Below are 18,711 nucleotides of genomic sequence, written 5' to 3' on the forward strand. Positions count from 1 at the left end.
CAGAGAAAAGCATCAGTGGGCTAAGCTAACGCAACTCACAGCAGCACATCTAATGCAAGACAAAATGTGGAAGGTTTCCCAGCCCAACTCCTAATCCATTCTGGAATGCTTGCTTCTCTACATCTCAGATTTATCTACAAACACCAAAGATTCTAATTTCTAACCTCTTGAAGATGAATAAAATGACTGAGAAATACTCATCATTTGTATGGTCATAAAAAGGGAAAACAATTTTTTCATTAGATGGCCTATTTAGGACAACCATTAGAAAGTGGCATGAAAGTCAAACTATTTGGAAGTTACGTTTCCTTATTAAAGAGCAAGAAAGAAAACAGTCTTGAAGATTACAGTCCAGATATTTTCCAAGTAGAAAAATGTTGGTTTCCATATAACATTAGCAAGTCAGAGAGCCATATGAATTGTAACAGGTAACAACTCCCCACCCCTAACTGAAAAAAAAATCAAAAGTGGTTATCTTATATTAATATAAATATGAAGAAAACAAATAATTTGAGATTCAGTAAATGATATATATCCTGAGTAATTTAAAATACCCTATTCTACTTTAGACATAATAACACTTAGAAACCTATTCATTTTGGTTCCTGCGGGGCCTTGGAACACATACCTTAAAAAAAATCCCACCAATAGAATGTTACTTATATATATTCCTGAAAAAAATGTTTCCTCAAAACTCTTCTCCCAATTTAAATTCTAAAATGCATGACTTGAAATTTTTGTTTATATTTCTAGTATCTATATCTATAAAGTTGGAAACCAGTTTTTCAAATGACTCTGAACAAGCCCTCAGAAACTAAAGAGCATAAACTTTCAGATTTATAAGTGTTATAACAAGTTTAATCACTTCAGTCTGTTAATGATTTATAGTGAAAACAACTCAAACTTCTGGTTGGTCTAGTTTTAACTCCTCTTAATTTTACACATTGTTTTATGAGCCCCAAAGGGTTAGGTAGGCATCTTACGGATCACTCCATTGCTAGCACCTCCCACAGCCTCTGTGGTTTGCGGTAGATGCTGTCTGATCTGAACTTACATGGAAAATTCAGCTGCGAATATTTTTACGCAATAGCAAAAACAATCAGCCTTTTTCATATCAAGGTGGGGATTCAGAAGCTAAATGAGAACATTAGGGGCATAAAATTAGTCTGCTTTAACTTTAATAACCAAACGGTGATTGAAAACATACAAATTTTGTGTTTGCAGGAATGAGGGGCTGGGATCACTAAGACTTAAAGGGTTTTTCTCCCCCACCCCGCGACCATGAGCACACAGCAAAACTAATAAAATTATGACCCAGAATTAAAAGGTCGCATTCATTTTCAAAGCATTCATTTAAAAGTACAGAAGCGTTCTTTAAAAATGCCCACATTTTTAAACATAGCAAGAATGTGGCTACCAAATATTAATCCTGAGGAATATGAATACACATTTACCTTCATAATTAGACCCAGCAGGTCAAATGTTAGCAAGGCCAACTGACCGAAATCACAAAGACTGATTGAAAATGACCAACAGAAAGTGTCTGTCCGGCTTGGGAGCCCCGCTTGTTCTCAGCCCAACCAGTGGTCAAACATCTGCAGGCAAAGAAATCTACACGCGCCAGCCGGGTATGGCAGAAATCAAACTTTTCCAAATAAGTTAGTTCCGTCTTGCCAATCTACACCCAACAGGTGTCAATACATGTCACCAGACAAAAATCTGGCGAGCCAGGTCTAGAGAAGCAATAGATGGTTGGCAGAGAAGCTGAAACGACTCGACCTCTACCAGGGTAATGAAAGCAAGTCGGGCCACTATTCTGACTGATCACTTGGCAGTGGGGTGGAGGGGTATGGAAATGGGAGAATCCCTGGATGAAGATCGGAAGGCGCGTGGAGATGTCCCGCCACTGGTGCCGCGGGGGGATTTCGGAGCATAGTCCCCGCACTCTTTCACGACCCCCGACCCCTGATCCCCGGGTTAGGACGGCAAGGGAGTGCGGCGATCAAGGCTGGGAGACCGCGGAGAGAAGGCGCGCGGTACCTGCTTGTCTAGCGCGTCTCGGACGCCTCCCGGCCCGGCGCCGGCCCTGGGTGGCGCGGGCGTTCGTTCGCAGCTGCAGCCCTCCAGGAGGTACATGCCCGCCGGGCGGCAGCTCTGCTCGCCCTCGAAGTAGAAGAGCACATTCTGGTAGAGGGCGAACCACTTCTCGTGCCAGCGGCTCGCCTCGGCCGTCTTCTTACTCAGGAAGCCGCGCTTGGTGCCCTCCTTGCGCGCCAGAAAGGCCAGGTACAGGGCGTGCCCCTCGTTGTAGCGCACGCTCTTCTGCATGGTGCGGGTGCGGAGGGCTCACGGGTGGCCGCCCGTCTCACCCCTGCCTCGCGGCCATGGCCCAGCCGGCTCCCTCGAGGGCGCGACCGCTCAGGTCCCGGCCGGCGAAGGGCGCCCCCTTTCCCCACGCCGCGCGCAGGGCACCCCGCCCGCTTTCGGGAGGCGGCGGCGCGCGGTGGCAGGGGCGCGGGCTGGGGCCGAGGCACGCTCTCCGCCCTGACCGCCACCCTCCCGGCCGAGCCCCCGGAGCCCCCCAAGCCCCCGACGCCCGCGTGGAGCGCGGCCCCGCGAGGGCGCCCGAGCCGGCCGCCGCTTCGCCCAAAGTTGCGGGAGCCGAGCCCCCGCGGCGGGCTGGGGCGGCAGCCGGGGAAGGACTGTCCTCGGGCAACGCGCTCCGGGAGACAGAAGGTAAAACGTCACGTGGGAGCTCAGCTGTAATCGGCTTGGAGACCGATTTAAAGGGCAAAGTCGGCGCGGCGCCGGCGGTGGCGCAGCCCGCTTGCCCCGGCGCGCGTCCCTCCCTCGCCCGCCCCGGCCCGGGCCGCTGCCTCTGCTCGGGCGCCCGCCGGGATGGGGCGGATCAGCGAGGTGGAGGCGCCCGGCCGCACCACACACCCGCTCACACGCGCTCGCACACTCGCGCACAACGCGCGCACACACACACGCACACCCACACACACGCAGACCAGTACATTCACCCAGATCCACAATGCACACACTCAGACGCACAAAAATACACTCACAAATGCACACAAACACAATGCGCGCACATATGCACAAAAACACACGCGCACACACTCATGACACACAAATACACATTCTCACAACGCTCACACTCAACACACAGTCACAACGCACAAATACATATAGACAAATACACCCACAATGTGCGTTCCCGCGCACAAAAATAAAACCCACATTCAGATACACACTTAAGGAACTATACACATGCACGCAGTGATATGCTCACTTACACACACATTCACACACAACCCACACATTCACTCAAACCCACATTCAAACATACATTCATACACACATTTACACTCATACAGTCACACAAACAGCACACATATACTCACACGTTCACAATCATACAGACTCATAAGCAGATAATCAAACACACACAGATGAACACACATATGTACATTCACAAATTCATCCAAAAATACACACACACAAAGCACTCACACGTATTCGCACGAATCCACACACTTTCACAAACCCACTCACACATACACACACACTCACATGCCACATCCATAAGTACGTTCCCATGGCAGTAGGTAGAGTCACAGAGTGGCTTTGCATAGCCCGCATCCTTGGCTTTTCTGCTTGTACCTGCATTGTAGTATTTAAAACTGCCGGTAAAGGTTAAGGAGAGTGGCCCAAGTGTTCCCGGAAAGGCATCAGATGCCGAAGGTTCTTTCGGAATGCCTGTTATTTCACAGTGGTAAGATGCTAAATTTTAAGTGCCGAGTTTTCAACCTGGAAAAAAATACCCAAATAAGGGACACTTTGCTGCCCAGGGCAGAATCCATCCCCAAAGGCCAGCTGTCACAGGCTCATCGTTTGTAGGACTGGATTCATTTGATTAACAAATCTGACAGGTACAACCAGAAAACCAAGAGCCACCCCCCGCCCCAACCCCATGCTGTAAAATGTAAGTGGAAAAGAAATAATGTAGCCAGCAGCTGTGAGAGAAAGCCAGTGAAACCCCCGGGGAGGGCCTATATTTGATTCTGCTATACACATTTTTTATTCTCCCCAGTCATTTATCACTAAAACGGAGTGCCATCATAAAATGTTTATTGTTAAAAGTAAATAATAATGCTTTTCTGGGTGATGAGTCTACGACAATACACCTGTCTTGTACTGCCAGTTGTGTGTTCATGAATTGGTAGCCCCAGGGGTTCTGCCTGTTTCATAAGTGCTGTTTCTGCAGAATATTTTAACTCTGCCTCACTGAGCAGCTGAGTGGGTTTTTTTTTTCCTTTTACCTTTTAAAAAAATTTTCACTTTTAACAACTATATAGTAGGGAAATTGCCATTTTGAAATTACAGCGTGAGAACAGTGGTCATTTCTCTTTACGTTTTTAAAAATATCTAAAGGACAGTGCTGTGCTAAATTGGGTTTAACCCAGCTGGAAGCTTGCATTGTTCTTCAGAGAAGACACAAGTATAGAGACAGTAAGTAAATGTAGGCAACATTTTGGAGCCAGATTCTAGATGCAGAGGAGCTGGTGATTGCCTCAGGAGGCCTCTTATTTCTTTCTCTGTGGTCCAATCCCAGCTGTGAGAACCGTAAGTGAGTAGACACCTGTGTGGTTGATAAGCTCCATTTTTTTTAGAAGAAACCAGTAAGAGTGTGAAATCAGCACAAAAACTATTTTGCCATGAGTAGTCAAACCTTCTAACGCACTTGAGTTTTTTCAGATGTGAAAGATTCTCTTCTTCAATAAGCAATGTCTCACTTACCATCTCTGTCTCCTTAAATGTGCTTTTCATTTGAACCACCTGAAATATTCACAACCTCTTGTCTGACATCACTTCCTACCACGGAAGGTTATGTGGCCCTTATATGCCACCCCACCCTGCTCTGCCCCTGGACAATGAGAGAAAGGAGTGCTTGTTTCCTGCAAAATTTGGCTGGTGATTACTGTGGGTTTTGATTATGGAAATTCACTGCAAGAACCATTTATTGATCACTAGTTTATGTCCTCAACACTATATTTAGGTGATGTAGAGCATATAGAGAAAAAGCATTGCATGTGTTCCTGGTGTGCTCAGTGTAAGAGGAAGAGAATTTCTTTCTTTCTTCTTTTCTTTCCCTTCCTCCCTCTCTTTCTGTCTCTTTCTCTCTCTCTTTTTCTTTCTTTTTTTCTTTAGAGAGAGGTTCTTCCTCTGTTGCCCAGGCTGAAGTCATAGCTCACTGCAGCCTCAAACTCCTGGGCTCCAGCAATCCTCCTGCCTCAGCCTCCAGCGTAGCTAAGACTATGAGTGTGCACCACCACACCTGGTTAGGTTTTGTTTACTTTTTGTAGAGACAGAGGTCTCACCATGTTACCCAGGCTGGTCTCAAACTCCTGGTCTCAAGTAACCCTCCTGCCTTGGCCTCCCAAAGTCCTGGGACTGTAAGTACGACACCACTCAGCCAGGAAGAAGATTAATGTTTAGGTGCTTCTTCTCACCTGTCTGTTTCTCAAGTGCAGGGCTATCTCCATAATCCCTGTAGCACCCAGTAGGAGAGTTTATATGCAGTAGGCATACAAGTTTTTCAGACAATTATTTTCTAAATTAATTTCTTATTTGGTCATTGAATTGTTAAAGAGGGCATAAGCATTTGCAAATATTAGATCATTCTGCAAGATTGTAAGAGATGAAAACAACCAGACATTCCTGGACAGTCTAGAGAAGCTATCTCTATTAGGTGTCTGATGGGCACCTGGGGGCCTTTAGTCTCCATTCATATGGAAACCGCATCCCTGGAATGGTGCCATCCTGAAACACAAAGGATCAGGAGGTTATGTAAATAAGAATGCTTTCCCCCAGCTGATCAAATAGATTGCCAAAAAGAGACTGCGTTCCAAGTGGATGGGAACAAGCTTCTCTGAATTCATTGTTTTTCCTTCTTGCATTGCATGGATTCTTTCTTGAGCGGGCCAGTTTAAAAAATTTTTTTATGGGCAACAAAGCATATGATCACAGTGCAAGTGGCCTCTTTCCCCTTTTCTAGATAAGTTAAGAGGGGAAAAATAGCAATGAGCTGCCATATCTGGAAACTCTACTAAATAGAGAGGGAGACATTATTCAGATAATTTGATGAGAAAAGGAAGGAAGGGAGGGAAGGAGGGAAAGAGGAAAGAAAGGACGGAAGGAGGGAGGAAGGAAAGGTGGGAGGGGAAATTTTATCTGAATTGTCTAAAGCTTTGAAGTTTAGGGGAGTGGGGAGTGCACAACCTAACCTACAGCTTTTCAAAATCCCTAACTCATGCCTTATTATTGAGATGCACAAGGTAGGTTTTAATTTTTTTTCTTTCTCCTAAACTCTGTTTTGTTAGTTAAATGTAAATGGGCTGCATGAGTTTCTGCAAGGACTTTTCCCTGTGGTTTCTATAATTCAGAAATGCATCTGCACTGGGTTCTTTGAGGAAGATTATGTCAAGCAAAGCTGTCAGAGGCATTTGAACCAAAGCAACTCCATCTTAAATAGGAGCCAGGTAAAATGAGGCTGAAACCTACTGGGCTGCATTCCCAGACAGTTAAGGCATTCTAAGTCACGGGATGAGATAGGAGGTCAGCACAAAATACAGGTCACAAAGACCTTGCTGGTAAAACAGCTTGCAGTAAAGGAGCCACCAAAACCAAAATGGCAACGAGAGTGACTTTGGTCATCCTCACTGCTACGCTCCCACCAGCACCATGACAGTTTACAAATGCCATGGCAATGTCAAGAAGTTACCCAATGTGGTCTAAAAAGGGGAGGCATAAATAATCCACCCCTTGTTTAGCATGTCATCAAAAAATAACCATAAAAATGGGCAACTAGCAGCCCTCGGGACTGCTCCGTCTATGGAGTAGCCATTCTTTTATTTCTTTATTTTCTTAAACTTGCTTTCACTTTGCACTTCGGACTCGCCCTGAATTCTTTCTTGTGAGAGATCCAAGAATCCTTTCTTGGGGTCTGGATTGGGACCCCTTTCCTGTAACAAAGCCACGGTATTACCAAGATCCTTTTCTTGGCCTGACAGAGATCACTTGGGGAATTGTCATTTTGATGGCTTGTAGATGTGGAGAATAATACATTTAATAATGCAGACTCACCAAGAATCCCAGATTGTTTCTACAGGATACAGTGTTACCAGTTCTGGCATATATGTGATTCTGTATCGTCTCTTGATACTTAATTAGTAAAGCCAGGTTCTTCCCAAAGTAGGTAAAACCCAAAAGGATTATTCCTTCCTTGTTTCCAGTATTATTTTGACCAAAAAGAATTCCTTATTTACGAAATACTAGAATGAACTACTTAGAGCTAATAAAACCATTTATCTGGTGTCCTTATGATGTTTCAACTAACTTAATGTTCTAGATACCTAAAGCTTGTCCTTCAAACACCAAAGATAAATGAGCTGTACATCTCTACAGTCTAAAAAGTGAAGAAAAGTTAGCATCTTCTTGATTTAAGGTCACTATTCTAAATACAATGTGTCTAGGAGCTAGACCACAGCTATTGCTAGCCTCTACTCTTTTATGCAAATTAGAAAAAGGCACACCCTCTGGGAGGATGAATTAGAGAGAGCCTTGAGGTGCACACAGCCTTGAGAACATGATCCTGATGAGTGGAAGACATGACACCTTCATGTGACTAAAAGGTGCCCCTCCCACTGGATGGCTACAGCTCTGTGCAGGGAGCCCTGTGCAGTGACCAACCTGTGCAACTGAACACAACAGCTTGTGCTGTGTGCCTCTCCATGGGTGGCCACGAACAGCTGTGCCTTTAGAGTTTCTATAGCTGTTCCACAAACCCAACCACATCCTTCACCCTTTCTCCATCCTAACCTTCTAATTGTCATCTTCTGGTTTCTTGAAGACTTAGGCTGTGAAGCTTTTAAGAACTTTGTGAAACAAAATATAACTTTATTAAACATAAAAATGAGAAGATCTTGGAGAGTCCTCTAGAGAGTGAAGTGTGTAATCTAGCTAGGAATACACGGGAATTGTTTTGACCGCTAGAGATGATTTCCTTTTGGCTTCTCAGCTATGCTCTGAACATGTAAGGTCTGACTACATGAATGTAATTATTCACATTATATACAGTAGTATAAATTATGCATGCATTACTTTTATACTGTAGTGTCACCACAAAAAGTATAGGTTATGATATACAAGGAATTTTAGAGACCCAAGAAAATACTCATGATTTAGTGGTAGCAAAAACCCCTTTCTATTCCCCTGCTTCCCTTTATAGCAAAACTTGCCCTTTATAACATCTCTCTACACACTGGGTCTACTTCCTTCTCCCCATTTTCTCCTGAACTACTTCATTCAGTCTTTTCATCCCCACCACCCCACTGAAACAATCCCCACGGTCACGGTCACCTGCAGCCCTCACAATGCCAAGCTCGGTGGTCAGTTTCCAGTCTGCACATTGACATCGCAGCAGCGTTTGATACAGCTGAACACTCCCTCTTTCTTGAAACAGTCTTCTCACTTAGCTTCTGGGACACCACACTCTCCAGCCCCTTCCTGATTCTCCTGCTGTGTCTTCATTTTCTCGTGGCTGTCCCCCTCCTCTTTGCAGCCTCTGAATAGTATTTCACCCCAGGGCCCTCTCCTGGGATGTCTTCTCTTCTTTATCTACGTCATTTTATCCACTCCATGGCTTTAAATAAGTCTCTCCACCCCTCTCCTTTTCTGAAATGCAGACCTGTGTGCTGCCTACTCAACATCTCCTCTTGACTATCTAGTAGGCATCTCAAACTCAACGTGTTCAAGACTGAATTTCCCTGCAAAACAACAACCGTTCATCCCATAGTCTTCCTCATCTCAGCATATGGCAACCCCATCCTTCCTTTTCTTAAGTCAAAAACTTGAAGTCATCTATGAATCTTTTAATCTTCTCTCACCCCAGTCAGCTCTACCTTCAAAGCATATACTAAATTAAACAATTTCTGACAAGCCCCATTGCTACCCCCATCCAGCCCATCGCCACTTCTCACCCGGACTACTGGAGTAGTCTCCCAGCCGTCTCCCTGCATTCACTCTTACTCTCCTACTGTCTGTTCCCCATTGAGCAGCCAATGAGTACCTTGAAAACATAAATCACTATCGTGCCTCTTCTCTGCTCAACACCTTCCGACATCTTCCCATTGTACTAGAGTAAAACCCTATCCCTTTTTCTGCGTGACCCTATCCTCCTTTTCCTCTGTAGCACCTATTGCTCCCTGACATTCTAGTATGTACGCTTAATTGCTTGATAGCTTCTGTCTCCCTCACTGTTATATCCTCAGCACCTAGAACATTCCTGAATATTACTCATAGTAAGACTCCATGAACATCATCTGTTGAATAAATGCTAGAAAAGAATGACACCCTGTCAATTCAAGAAACTTCCTTTTTTTTTTTTTTTTTTTTTTGAGAGAGTCTTGTCCTGTCGCCCAGGCTGGAGTGCACTGGCACGACCTTGGCTCACCACAACCTCTACCTCCTGGGTTCAAGTGATTCTCCTGCCTCAGCCTCCTGAGTAGCTGGGATTACAGGTGCGTGCCATAATTTTTGTATTTTTAGTAGAGACAGGGCTTCACCACATTGGTCAGGCTGGTATCAAACTCCTGACCTCGTGATCCGCCTGCCTCTGCCTCTCAAAGTGCTGGGATTACAGGCGTGAGCCACTGTGCCTGGCCAATTCAAGAAACTTCTTTTCCACATCAAACATTTGAACCTTAAATACTTTCCCGGACCAGCCCTTATACTTTCTAACCTGCTCCTTGACTTTCTTTTATCCCTTTTTCTCATGGAATTTTACAATCCGCCCCCTCCCCAAGTTCAGCCTCTGGAGGAATTTAGAGCTTCCCTCAGAGCTCCTTGTGATTCTAGAGTGTGATGGAGACTGTGAAGTGCTGCTACGGTCTCCTCCTTCAGAATGAGAGACTTATTCACCCTCCTCACCTCATTATTCCACGCTCTACTACTAGAAGTTCTACTGGCAGTCAGCCCTCTCTGTGATTGTTCTCCGCAGAAGACAGCCACCTCACCAATATCGTGTCTCCCCTTTCTGAGGAAGCCCAGAGCTGATGACTGGCCACATGGATATAAAACGCACAACCCCCTCAGGGGAACTCCGACTCGGGCATCTCTGAAGGACTATGGGGTCCAGTGCAGCACAGAGTGGGACATTACTTTCTGCTGGGAAGACCCACTTCCCAATCAAGGGAGCATTTGGTCTGAGTCCTGAAGGGTGGTTGGTTAAGTGGCAAATACGCAGAGCTGGAGAATGAAGGATTTTTTTTTTTTAATACTTTAAGTTCTAGGATACACGCGCACAATGTGCAGGTTTGTTACATATGTATACATGTGCCATGTTGGTTTGCTGCACCCATCAACTCATCATTTACATTAGGTATTTCTCCTAATGCTATCCCTCCCCCAGACCGCCACCCCCTAACAGGCCCGTGTGTGATGTTCCCTGCCTTGTGTCCAAGTGATCTCATTGTTCAATTCCCACCTATGACTGAGAACATGCAGTGTTTGGTTTTCTGTCCTTGTGATAGTTTGCTGAGAATGATGGTTTCCAGCTTCATCCATGTCCCTGCAAAGGACATGAACTCATCCTTTTTTATGGCTGCATAGTATTCTATGGTGTATATGTGCCATATTTTCTTAATCCAGTCTGTCATTGATGGACATTTGCGTTGGTTCCAAGTCTTTGCTATTGTGAACAGTGCTGCAATGAACATACGCATGCATGTGTCTTTGTAGTAGCATGATTTATAATCCTTTGGGTATACACCCAGTAATGGGATTGCTGGGTCAGATGGTATTTCTAGTTCTAGATCCTTGAGGAATCGCCACACTGTCTTCCACAATGGTTGAACTAATTTACACTCCCACCAACAGTGTAAAAGCGTTCCTATTTGGGGAATGAAGGATTTTTAACTAAGGAAGCTATGAGAATGAAAGACCAATAACAGAAAAGTACAGGGTAGAGGAAATGTGGGAGTTTATCGTGGTTTGAGAGAAGAAAGTATGATGGGGTATGATGAGAGACGAAGGCATAAATGGAGGTAGAGATCAGATCACGGTGGCCTGCAAGGTCCTATATACAAGTAGTCAAAATGGCACGACAGGTTTTTGAGTAGGGAAGCATAGTGGCCTTGTATCGTCTTGCACCCCTTCCTTTTTCCCCTTCTGGCCACAGTCCTGCCCTTCAGACTGTCTGGTTCAAAATGGAGCTGCCACCTTTTTACAGGCCCCACCTTCCTGGTCACAGTGATTGGCCTGGGAGTGGGTGCCTGATTTGGCTCGATCAAAATGAGCTGTTTCCTGGGATATTTGAACTAAAGACCTGCAAGATCTAGTCTCAGTTCGTCTCAAAGCTGCATGTTGTCCAGTGTAACCATAGGAACTGCCGAGATTGTATGAGATCATGGGCTCTGGAATCAGACAGTGTGAATTCCAATCCCTGCTCTATTACATATTCATTATGAAACACTGAACAAACCACTTAATCTCTTACAGGCTCAGCTTTCTCATCACTGAACTGGAGATACAGGTAATAGTAATATCTACCCCTGGAGGTATTTTTAAATACTTCCACAGTACCTGACACATGGTAAGTTTTAACAATGCTGATGGAGGAAACATTTGGATGTTTCCAGCCAAATTGGAGGAATCAACGAGTCTTGTCTACTGATTAGATATAGAGGTCGGAAGATGGAGGATGGAGGTGAAGCCAAGATGGCTCTAGGTATCTGGCCTGAGCAAGAGAACTGACAACAGTTGGTATTTGGGTTTGACTTTAAGGCAACTGTGGGCTATCTAGATGGAGAGAGGTACAGTGGCATCTTGGAATTTCTAAAATAAAATACATATATAATATCTTTTAAAAGTCACCTGCCTGGAAATGGAGACAAATCCTTTACTTGGTGATTTATGTACATTTGATTGTCACATCCACCTCACAAAGTAGGTATTATTATCATGCCCATTTTATAGAAGAAAAACAGGTTCAGAGAAGGTAAGTAAATTCCCAAATGGTAGAGCTTGTGAGTCTCAGAGGCAGGATTTGAACCCGGGCCTGTCTGACCAGAGATCCATCCTCTTTATTATAGAGTGTTTCTCCTGTGTTGCCTGGAAGTGTGAGTTAAAGCTGAGAGCATGTGCCACGTGCTCCAGCCCTAACTCTTGTCATTTATTATATTGGACAAATTACTTATTTATGCCTCAGTTTTGATGTTAGAAGTGGAGGTAATAATAGGACTTTCTTCCTAGGAGTTCATGAAAATTTAATAGTTAATATGTCCAGAGTGCATAGAACATGGTCTATCACATACTAATGACATCATTAAATGGGACAGGATGGGGCCTTATTTATTTATTTATTTAATTTGTGAGACAAGGTCTCACTCTGTTGCCCACGCTGGAGTACAGTGGCACAGTCTTGGCTCACTGCAGCCTCGACCTTCCCCAGGCTCAAGTGATCCTCCCACCTCAGCCTCCTGAGTAGCTGGGACTACAGGCAAGCACCACCATGCCTGGCTAATTTTTGTACTTTTTGTAAAGACAGGGTTTTGCCATGTTGTCCAGGCTCGTCTCAAGCTCCTGGGCTCAAGCAATCTGCCCACCTCGGCCTCCCAAAGTGTTGGGATTACAGGAGTGAGCCACCACATCTGGCCCAGGGTGGGACTTTAAACAGAAAAAGGACGTGAGCATGGAGGTCTGGCCTGAGCAGGAGTGAACAATGCTACATTGAGGAGAGAACATTAAAGGAGACCCAGCTCTTGGAGTGAGGCCTTAAGCTTCGGGAGTTAAAACAATGACCTCCCATTAAAATCCTTGGAGTCACAGGGAGAAACAGATTTCTAGAATTGGACCTAAATCTGTTCATTCTTATTTTTCCTATTTTTGGCTACCTGAAGAAACCAACGATATTTGTTCCCTGGGTATTTTGAAGTTCACCATAATAATACCACTCGGTTTAGAAAACTGTGTATTCAGTTCCTCAGAGAATGGATTATCTAATTACGTGTCTGTGTTGACATGGAACAGGTAGTCCAATCCACGAAAGTGTGAGAACCATGAGCCTAGTCTCGACCTCAGGAGTCGCCTGAGGAAACTGATGCTAAAAATCCAAGTTGCAAATCAAAATATTAGAAAAATCAACCCATGCTCTAGACTTGGAAGCCCGACACTTAGATCATCTCTCTCTGAGCAGAGCCAGCTGTTGGCCCCCATAGGTGAGTGTCAGTGACATTCTGACACAGGAAAGGTCAACAGGTGCCCCAGGACCACATCCACCTGGTTAGAAGCTCTGCTGGGTTTGGTCTGGGAGACACCCGCTGCCTCAAGAGAATTTGCTACAGGGAAAGCCCCCTGGGTAACCATGAAGATGTGGTATGTTATGTCAGCATGAAGATAGACGATATTGTAGAAGACCTTATGGGGTTTGTAATGGGGAAAGTGGGCAGGGGAGGTGGGAATAAATATTGCAACAAAGTACAAAGTATCTTTTCTCTCTTGTGTGTGTGGAAATGTGCTCTTTGGGGCATTAAAATCCTACCAGTGTACCCCCATGCCCTTCCAAGATGAGCTCAGGGAGACGTATTTTTGTGTTGCAGTCAACAGGCTGATCATCATCATCATGGATCATGTACTTAAGGCTGAAAAACAGCAGCCTTCTCTATCCCATCATAGAAAGGGCATTTTGAACCACAAAGGCTATGTCCTTGGTAATAAACATCAGAAATAACCATTTGAATAAATTACATGTGTGTAACGTGATTTTACAGAATGCTTCCACATGTGTTACTATCTCATTTAATTCCATTTTTGTACAAATGTGTTATACACTTGGGTAATTCTCTGAATTCTCTGCATTTCACGCATTTGGAGTAGTGGCAGGGATGTAATGGCACTCAGATGACATCAGGGCCTGTTTGCTTTATGGCAGTAATGAGCATTTGTAGGGCATTTCACAGTTTATGTAGAGCTTAAATACATTTATTAGACCTCATTTGATCCTCACAGTAACTTTATGAGGTAAGATGGATATTGTTCCTATCATAGACTTTAATGCATAATATTAACTGTCTTTGCTTCTCTGCATCTAACTCTAGCCTGCAAGTTCCACAAGGATTATAGCTTTTCGATATATTTTTCACTGTTTCATCACAGTGCTCAGTAACTCTTTGTTTAATTGACTTTGATAGTATTATAATTGCCCCCATATTTGTGATCAATGAAGAAACTGAGGCTTTCAGAAGGATTTATCTTGCCCAAGGTCACACAACTGGGAGTGAAAGCCCTTGAATTCACATCTTGTCACTGTCACTGCCTGTCCAAATGGTCACAAATTGAGGCTATCTGGCTGGTAAGAAGTCCCTTTATCCTGCTATAATTTTCTTGGTGGCTCTGTGTCATTATGCTGAACTCAGTTTCCCCTCAAGCAGGTGAAACTGCAGATGGCATAGGGCACATAGCTGCAGACCTTTGCTCAGACTGGACTCTGAAAGATTTGAAACCTTAGGGAGAGAGGTGGAAGGGAGTTGGGGAGGCAGTGGCAATGATTTGAAAACTATAACCAATTTTCTCTCTCCTAGGAGTTGGAGACTTGGAATCCCCTTTGGTGCAGAAACTATTCCTTCATGAGAAGAAGTCCTTAAATAGGCTCTTTAGGTAAGAGATATAAGAGATATAAAGCAAATGCCCTGTAGGAAAAAACTGTGAAGGAATCCAAATATAGGTATTTTGGCTCAGAAACATGTTTCTGTTTTGTAATACATGTTATTATGTGCATAGCTCCTTGATGGAGAGCAATTTATTTTTCTCCTGGCAGGGACTGGTGAAATATATAAATGAAAACACTACTCTTGTTTCTTGGCATGGAGAGGACTATATTTGCCAACCTCCCTGCCATTTGGCCTAAGGGATGTAGGCAGACATGGTGGGCAACTCCTTATTAAAGATCCGGTCATAATCATCTCTGCCGTCTCTTCTTTTTCTTGAAAAGACAGGAGGCCACATGTTGAAGGCAGCAGGGTCACAAGATGGAAGAACCAGGGTCCCAGCATCATCGCTCCCTGCTTCAAGCTACCAGGGGCAGCCTAACCCACATGGCATTATGACATAAGAAACAAAGTAACTATTGTTTTATTAAATCAATGAGATATTGGGCTTCTTGTTATAGCAACTAGTATAAATTGCCCTGACTGATACATTATGGATTTAGAGTGCACTGTACTACAACTGTTTGTTGTATTTTCAAAATTGTGGTATAACTGACTTACAATAAACTTCATATATTTAAAGAGTACTATTTAATAAGTTCAACATATTCATATATCCATGAAACCATCACCACAATCAAAATAAGACACATTTCCATCAACTGAAAAAGTCTCCTCATTCTCCTTTGAAATCTCTTCTTCCACAACTACAAACCACTGCTCAAGGAAATAAGAGAGGACACAAATGGAAAAACATTCCATACTCATGGATAGGAAGAATCAATATCATGAAAATGGTCATGCTGCCCCAAGATTCAATGCTTGGGGCATTATAGATTCAATGCTATTCCCATCAAACTACCATACATGTTCTTCACAGAATTAGAAAAAAACTACTTTAAAATTCATATAGAATCAAAAAAGAGCCCATATAGCCAAGACAATCCTAAGCAAAAAGAGCAAAGCTGGAGGCATCACACTACCCAACTTCAAACTATACTACAAGGCTACAGTAACCAAAACAACATGGTACTGGTACAAAAACAGACACATAGACCAATGGAACAGAATAGAGATCTCAGAAATAAGACCACACATCTACAACCATCTGATCTTCAACAAACCTGATAAAAACAAGCAATGGGGAAAGGATTTCCTATTTAATAAATGGTGCTGGTAAAACTGGCTAGCCATAGGCAGAAAATTGAAACTGGACCCCTTTCTTACACCTTATACAAAAATTAACTCAAGATGGATTAAACACTTAAACGTAAAACTCCAAACCATAAAAATCCTAGAAGAAAATCTAGGCAATGCCATTCAGGACATAGGCATGGGCAAAGATTTCATGACTACAACATCAAAAGCAATTGCAACAAAAGCAAAAATTGACAAATGGGATCTAATTAAACTATAGAGCTTCTGAAAGAAACTATCATCAGAGTGAACAGACAACCCTACAGAATGGGAGGAAATTTTTGCCATCTATCCATCTGTCAAAGGTCTAATACCCAGAATCTACAAGAAACTTAAAGAAATTTACAAGAAAAAACACACAACCCCATTAAAACGTGAGTAAAGGATATGAACAGACACATCTCAAAAGAAGACATGTATGTGGCCAACAAACATGGAAAAAAGGCTCAACATCACTGATCATTAGAGAAATGCAAATCAAAACCACAATGGGATACCATCTCATACGAGTCAGAATGGCAATTATTAAAAAGTCAAGAAACAGATGCTGCCAAGGCTGTGGAGAAATAGGAACACTTTTACACTGTTTGTGGGAATGTAAATTAGTTCAACCATTGTGGAAGACAGTGTGGCGATTCCTCAAAGATCTAGAACCAGAAATACCATTTGACCCAGCAGTCCCATTACTGGGTATACACCCCCCAAAATATCAGTCATTCTGTTATAAAGGTACATGCACGCGTATGTTCATTGCAGCACTATTCACAATAGCAAAGACATGGAATCAACCCAAATGCCCATCAATGATAGACTGGATAAAGAAAATGTGGTACATATACACCATAGAATACTATGCAACCATAAAAAGGAGTGAGATCATGGCCTTAGCAGGGATATAGGTGGAGCTAGAAGCCATTATCCTCAGCAAACTAACACAGAAACAGAAAATCAAACACCACATGTTCTCATTATAAGTGTGAACTGAACAATGAGAACACACGGATGCAGGGAGGAGAACAACACACATTGGGGCCTGTCGGGGAGGCAGAGGGAGGGAGAGCATCAGGATAAATAGCTAATGCATGCAGGGCTTAATACCTAGGTGATGGGTTGATAGGTGCAGCAAACCACCATGGCACACGTTTATCTATGTAACAAACCTGCACATCCTGCACATGTACCCCAGAACTTAAAATAAAATAAAGAAATCTCTCCTTCCCACCTTTTCCCCCCCATCACCCCATGCAACCATTGGTCTACTTTGTCACTGTGAGTTAGTTTGCATTTTCTAAAATTTTATATAAATGGACTCATACACTATGCACTCTTTTTGACTGGCTTATTTCATTCAGCATAATGATTTTGAGATTCATCCATTTTGATGAGTGTAGCATTAGTTTGTTCATTTTCATTGCTGAATCATATTCTATTGTATTGTATTCTATTGGGTGGACACACCACATTTGTGTATCCATTCACCTGCTGATGGACATTTGGGTTATCCTTTGGGTTATCCCAAGGATGCTAAGATTTTCCTTATTTTTTTTAGAAGTTTTCTGATGTTAGCTCTTACATTTCAGTCCTGTGATTCAGTGGCGTAAGGTATGAGCTGAAGTTCACGTTTTTGCATAAGGCTATCCAACCATTTCAGCACCATTTTTTGAAAATAACATTTTTTCCCTAATTGCCTTGGCATCTTTGTCAAAAAAATCAATTGGCTGTACATGTATGGGTGTATTTTTGGACTCTATTCTATTCCTTTGATTTTTTAAATATATATATGTATATATGTGTATATATATTTATATATATGTGTGTGTGTGTATATATATATATATATATTTTTTTTTTTTTTTTTTGAGACAGAATCTCGCTCTATCACCCAGGCTGAAGTGCAGTGGCTTGATCTCAGCTCACTGCAACCTCTGCCTCCAGGGTCAAGCGATTCTCATGCCTCAGCCACCTGAGTAACTGGGACTACAGGCATGTGCCAAAAAAATGCCCAGCTAATTTTTGTATTTTTAGTAGAGACGAGGTTTCAGCATGTTGGCTAGGCTGGCCTCAAACTCCTGGCCTCTAATGATCCACCCACCTCGGCCTCCCACCACGCCCAGCTGATGTATAGCTTTACATATGTACCAATCCACACTGATAATATATCTTTACACCAACATCACACTGTTTTGATCATATTAACTTTCTGAAAAGCCTTAAAATCAAGTAGCTTAAGACTTTCAACTTAGTTCATTTTCAAAATTATTTTGGCTATACTAAGTCTTTTGTATTTTCATATACATTTTAGTTTCAGTTTGTAAATTTCTAACAACAACAACAACAAAAAATCTTAGCTAGACACAGTGGTGAGCACCTGTAGTGCCAGCTACTCAAGAGTCTGAGGTGGAAGGAACGCTTGAGGCTAGCAGTTCAAGACTGGCCTGGCTAGCATAGACCTAGTCTCTAAATAAATAAATAAATTATAAATGAATAAATAAAATAAAAATTAAAAATTTTGCTGGGGTTTAAATTAGGACTGGGTTGAACCATCGGTCAATTTTAGAAGAACTGACATTTTAATGATATTGAATCCTCTGATCCATAAGCATGGCTTATCTCTTCATTCGTTTAGGTTTTCTTTTAAGTTCTCTCAGCTGTATTTTGTAGTTTTCAATGTACATATCTTGCACGACTTTCACTAGACTTATCTCTACATAATTCATATTTTTTGTGCAACAGTAAATGGTAT

At 43.0% G+C, this 18,711-nt stretch overlaps 1 protein-coding gene and 1 long non-coding RNA gene across 5 annotated transcripts in view; one reads left to right on the forward strand and one right to left on the reverse strand.

Moving 5' to 3' along the window:
• The window catches only part of RASGRF2 (Ras protein specific guanine nucleotide releasing factor 2), a 278,649-nt gene extending 275,945 nt beyond the window's left edge, over positions 1 to 2,704 (reverse strand). For 2 of the 3 annotated variants that reach the window (XM_009448923.5, XM_009448924.5), the window contains exon 1: positions 2,041 to 2,425. In XM_009448923.5, the coding sequence (XP_009447198.1) occupies positions 2,041 to 2,328 (288 nt within the window). In that variant the 5' untranslated portion in view covers positions 2,329 to 2,425. Of the gene's footprint in view, positions 1 to 2,040 lie in introns of all 3 variants that reach the window. The other variant, XM_517672.9, reaches the window with a different exon arrangement.
• Positions 1,731 to 15,358, forward strand: LOC104006395 (uncharacterized). 2 transcript variants are annotated; one of them, XR_010156897.1, is made up of 4 exons: positions 1,731 to 1,789; positions 11,566 to 11,599; positions 14,646 to 14,721; positions 15,056 to 15,358. It is a non-coding gene; the product is annotated as an uncharacterized LOC104006395 (long non-coding RNA). The 2 variants fall into 2 exon arrangements; XR_001717612.4 differs by lacking the exon at positions 1,731 to 1,789 and having other exon boundaries at positions 11,517 to 11,599.
• The last annotated feature ends 3,353 nt before the right edge of the window (positions 15,359 to 18,711 follow it).

This window comes from Pan troglodytes, chromosome 4 (assembly GCF_028858775.2).
Source record: "Pan troglodytes isolate AG18354 chromosome 4, NHGRI_mPanTro3-v2.0_pri, whole genome shotgun sequence".
Taxonomy (NCBI): Eukaryota; Metazoa; Chordata; class Mammalia; order Primates; family Hominidae; genus Pan; species Pan troglodytes.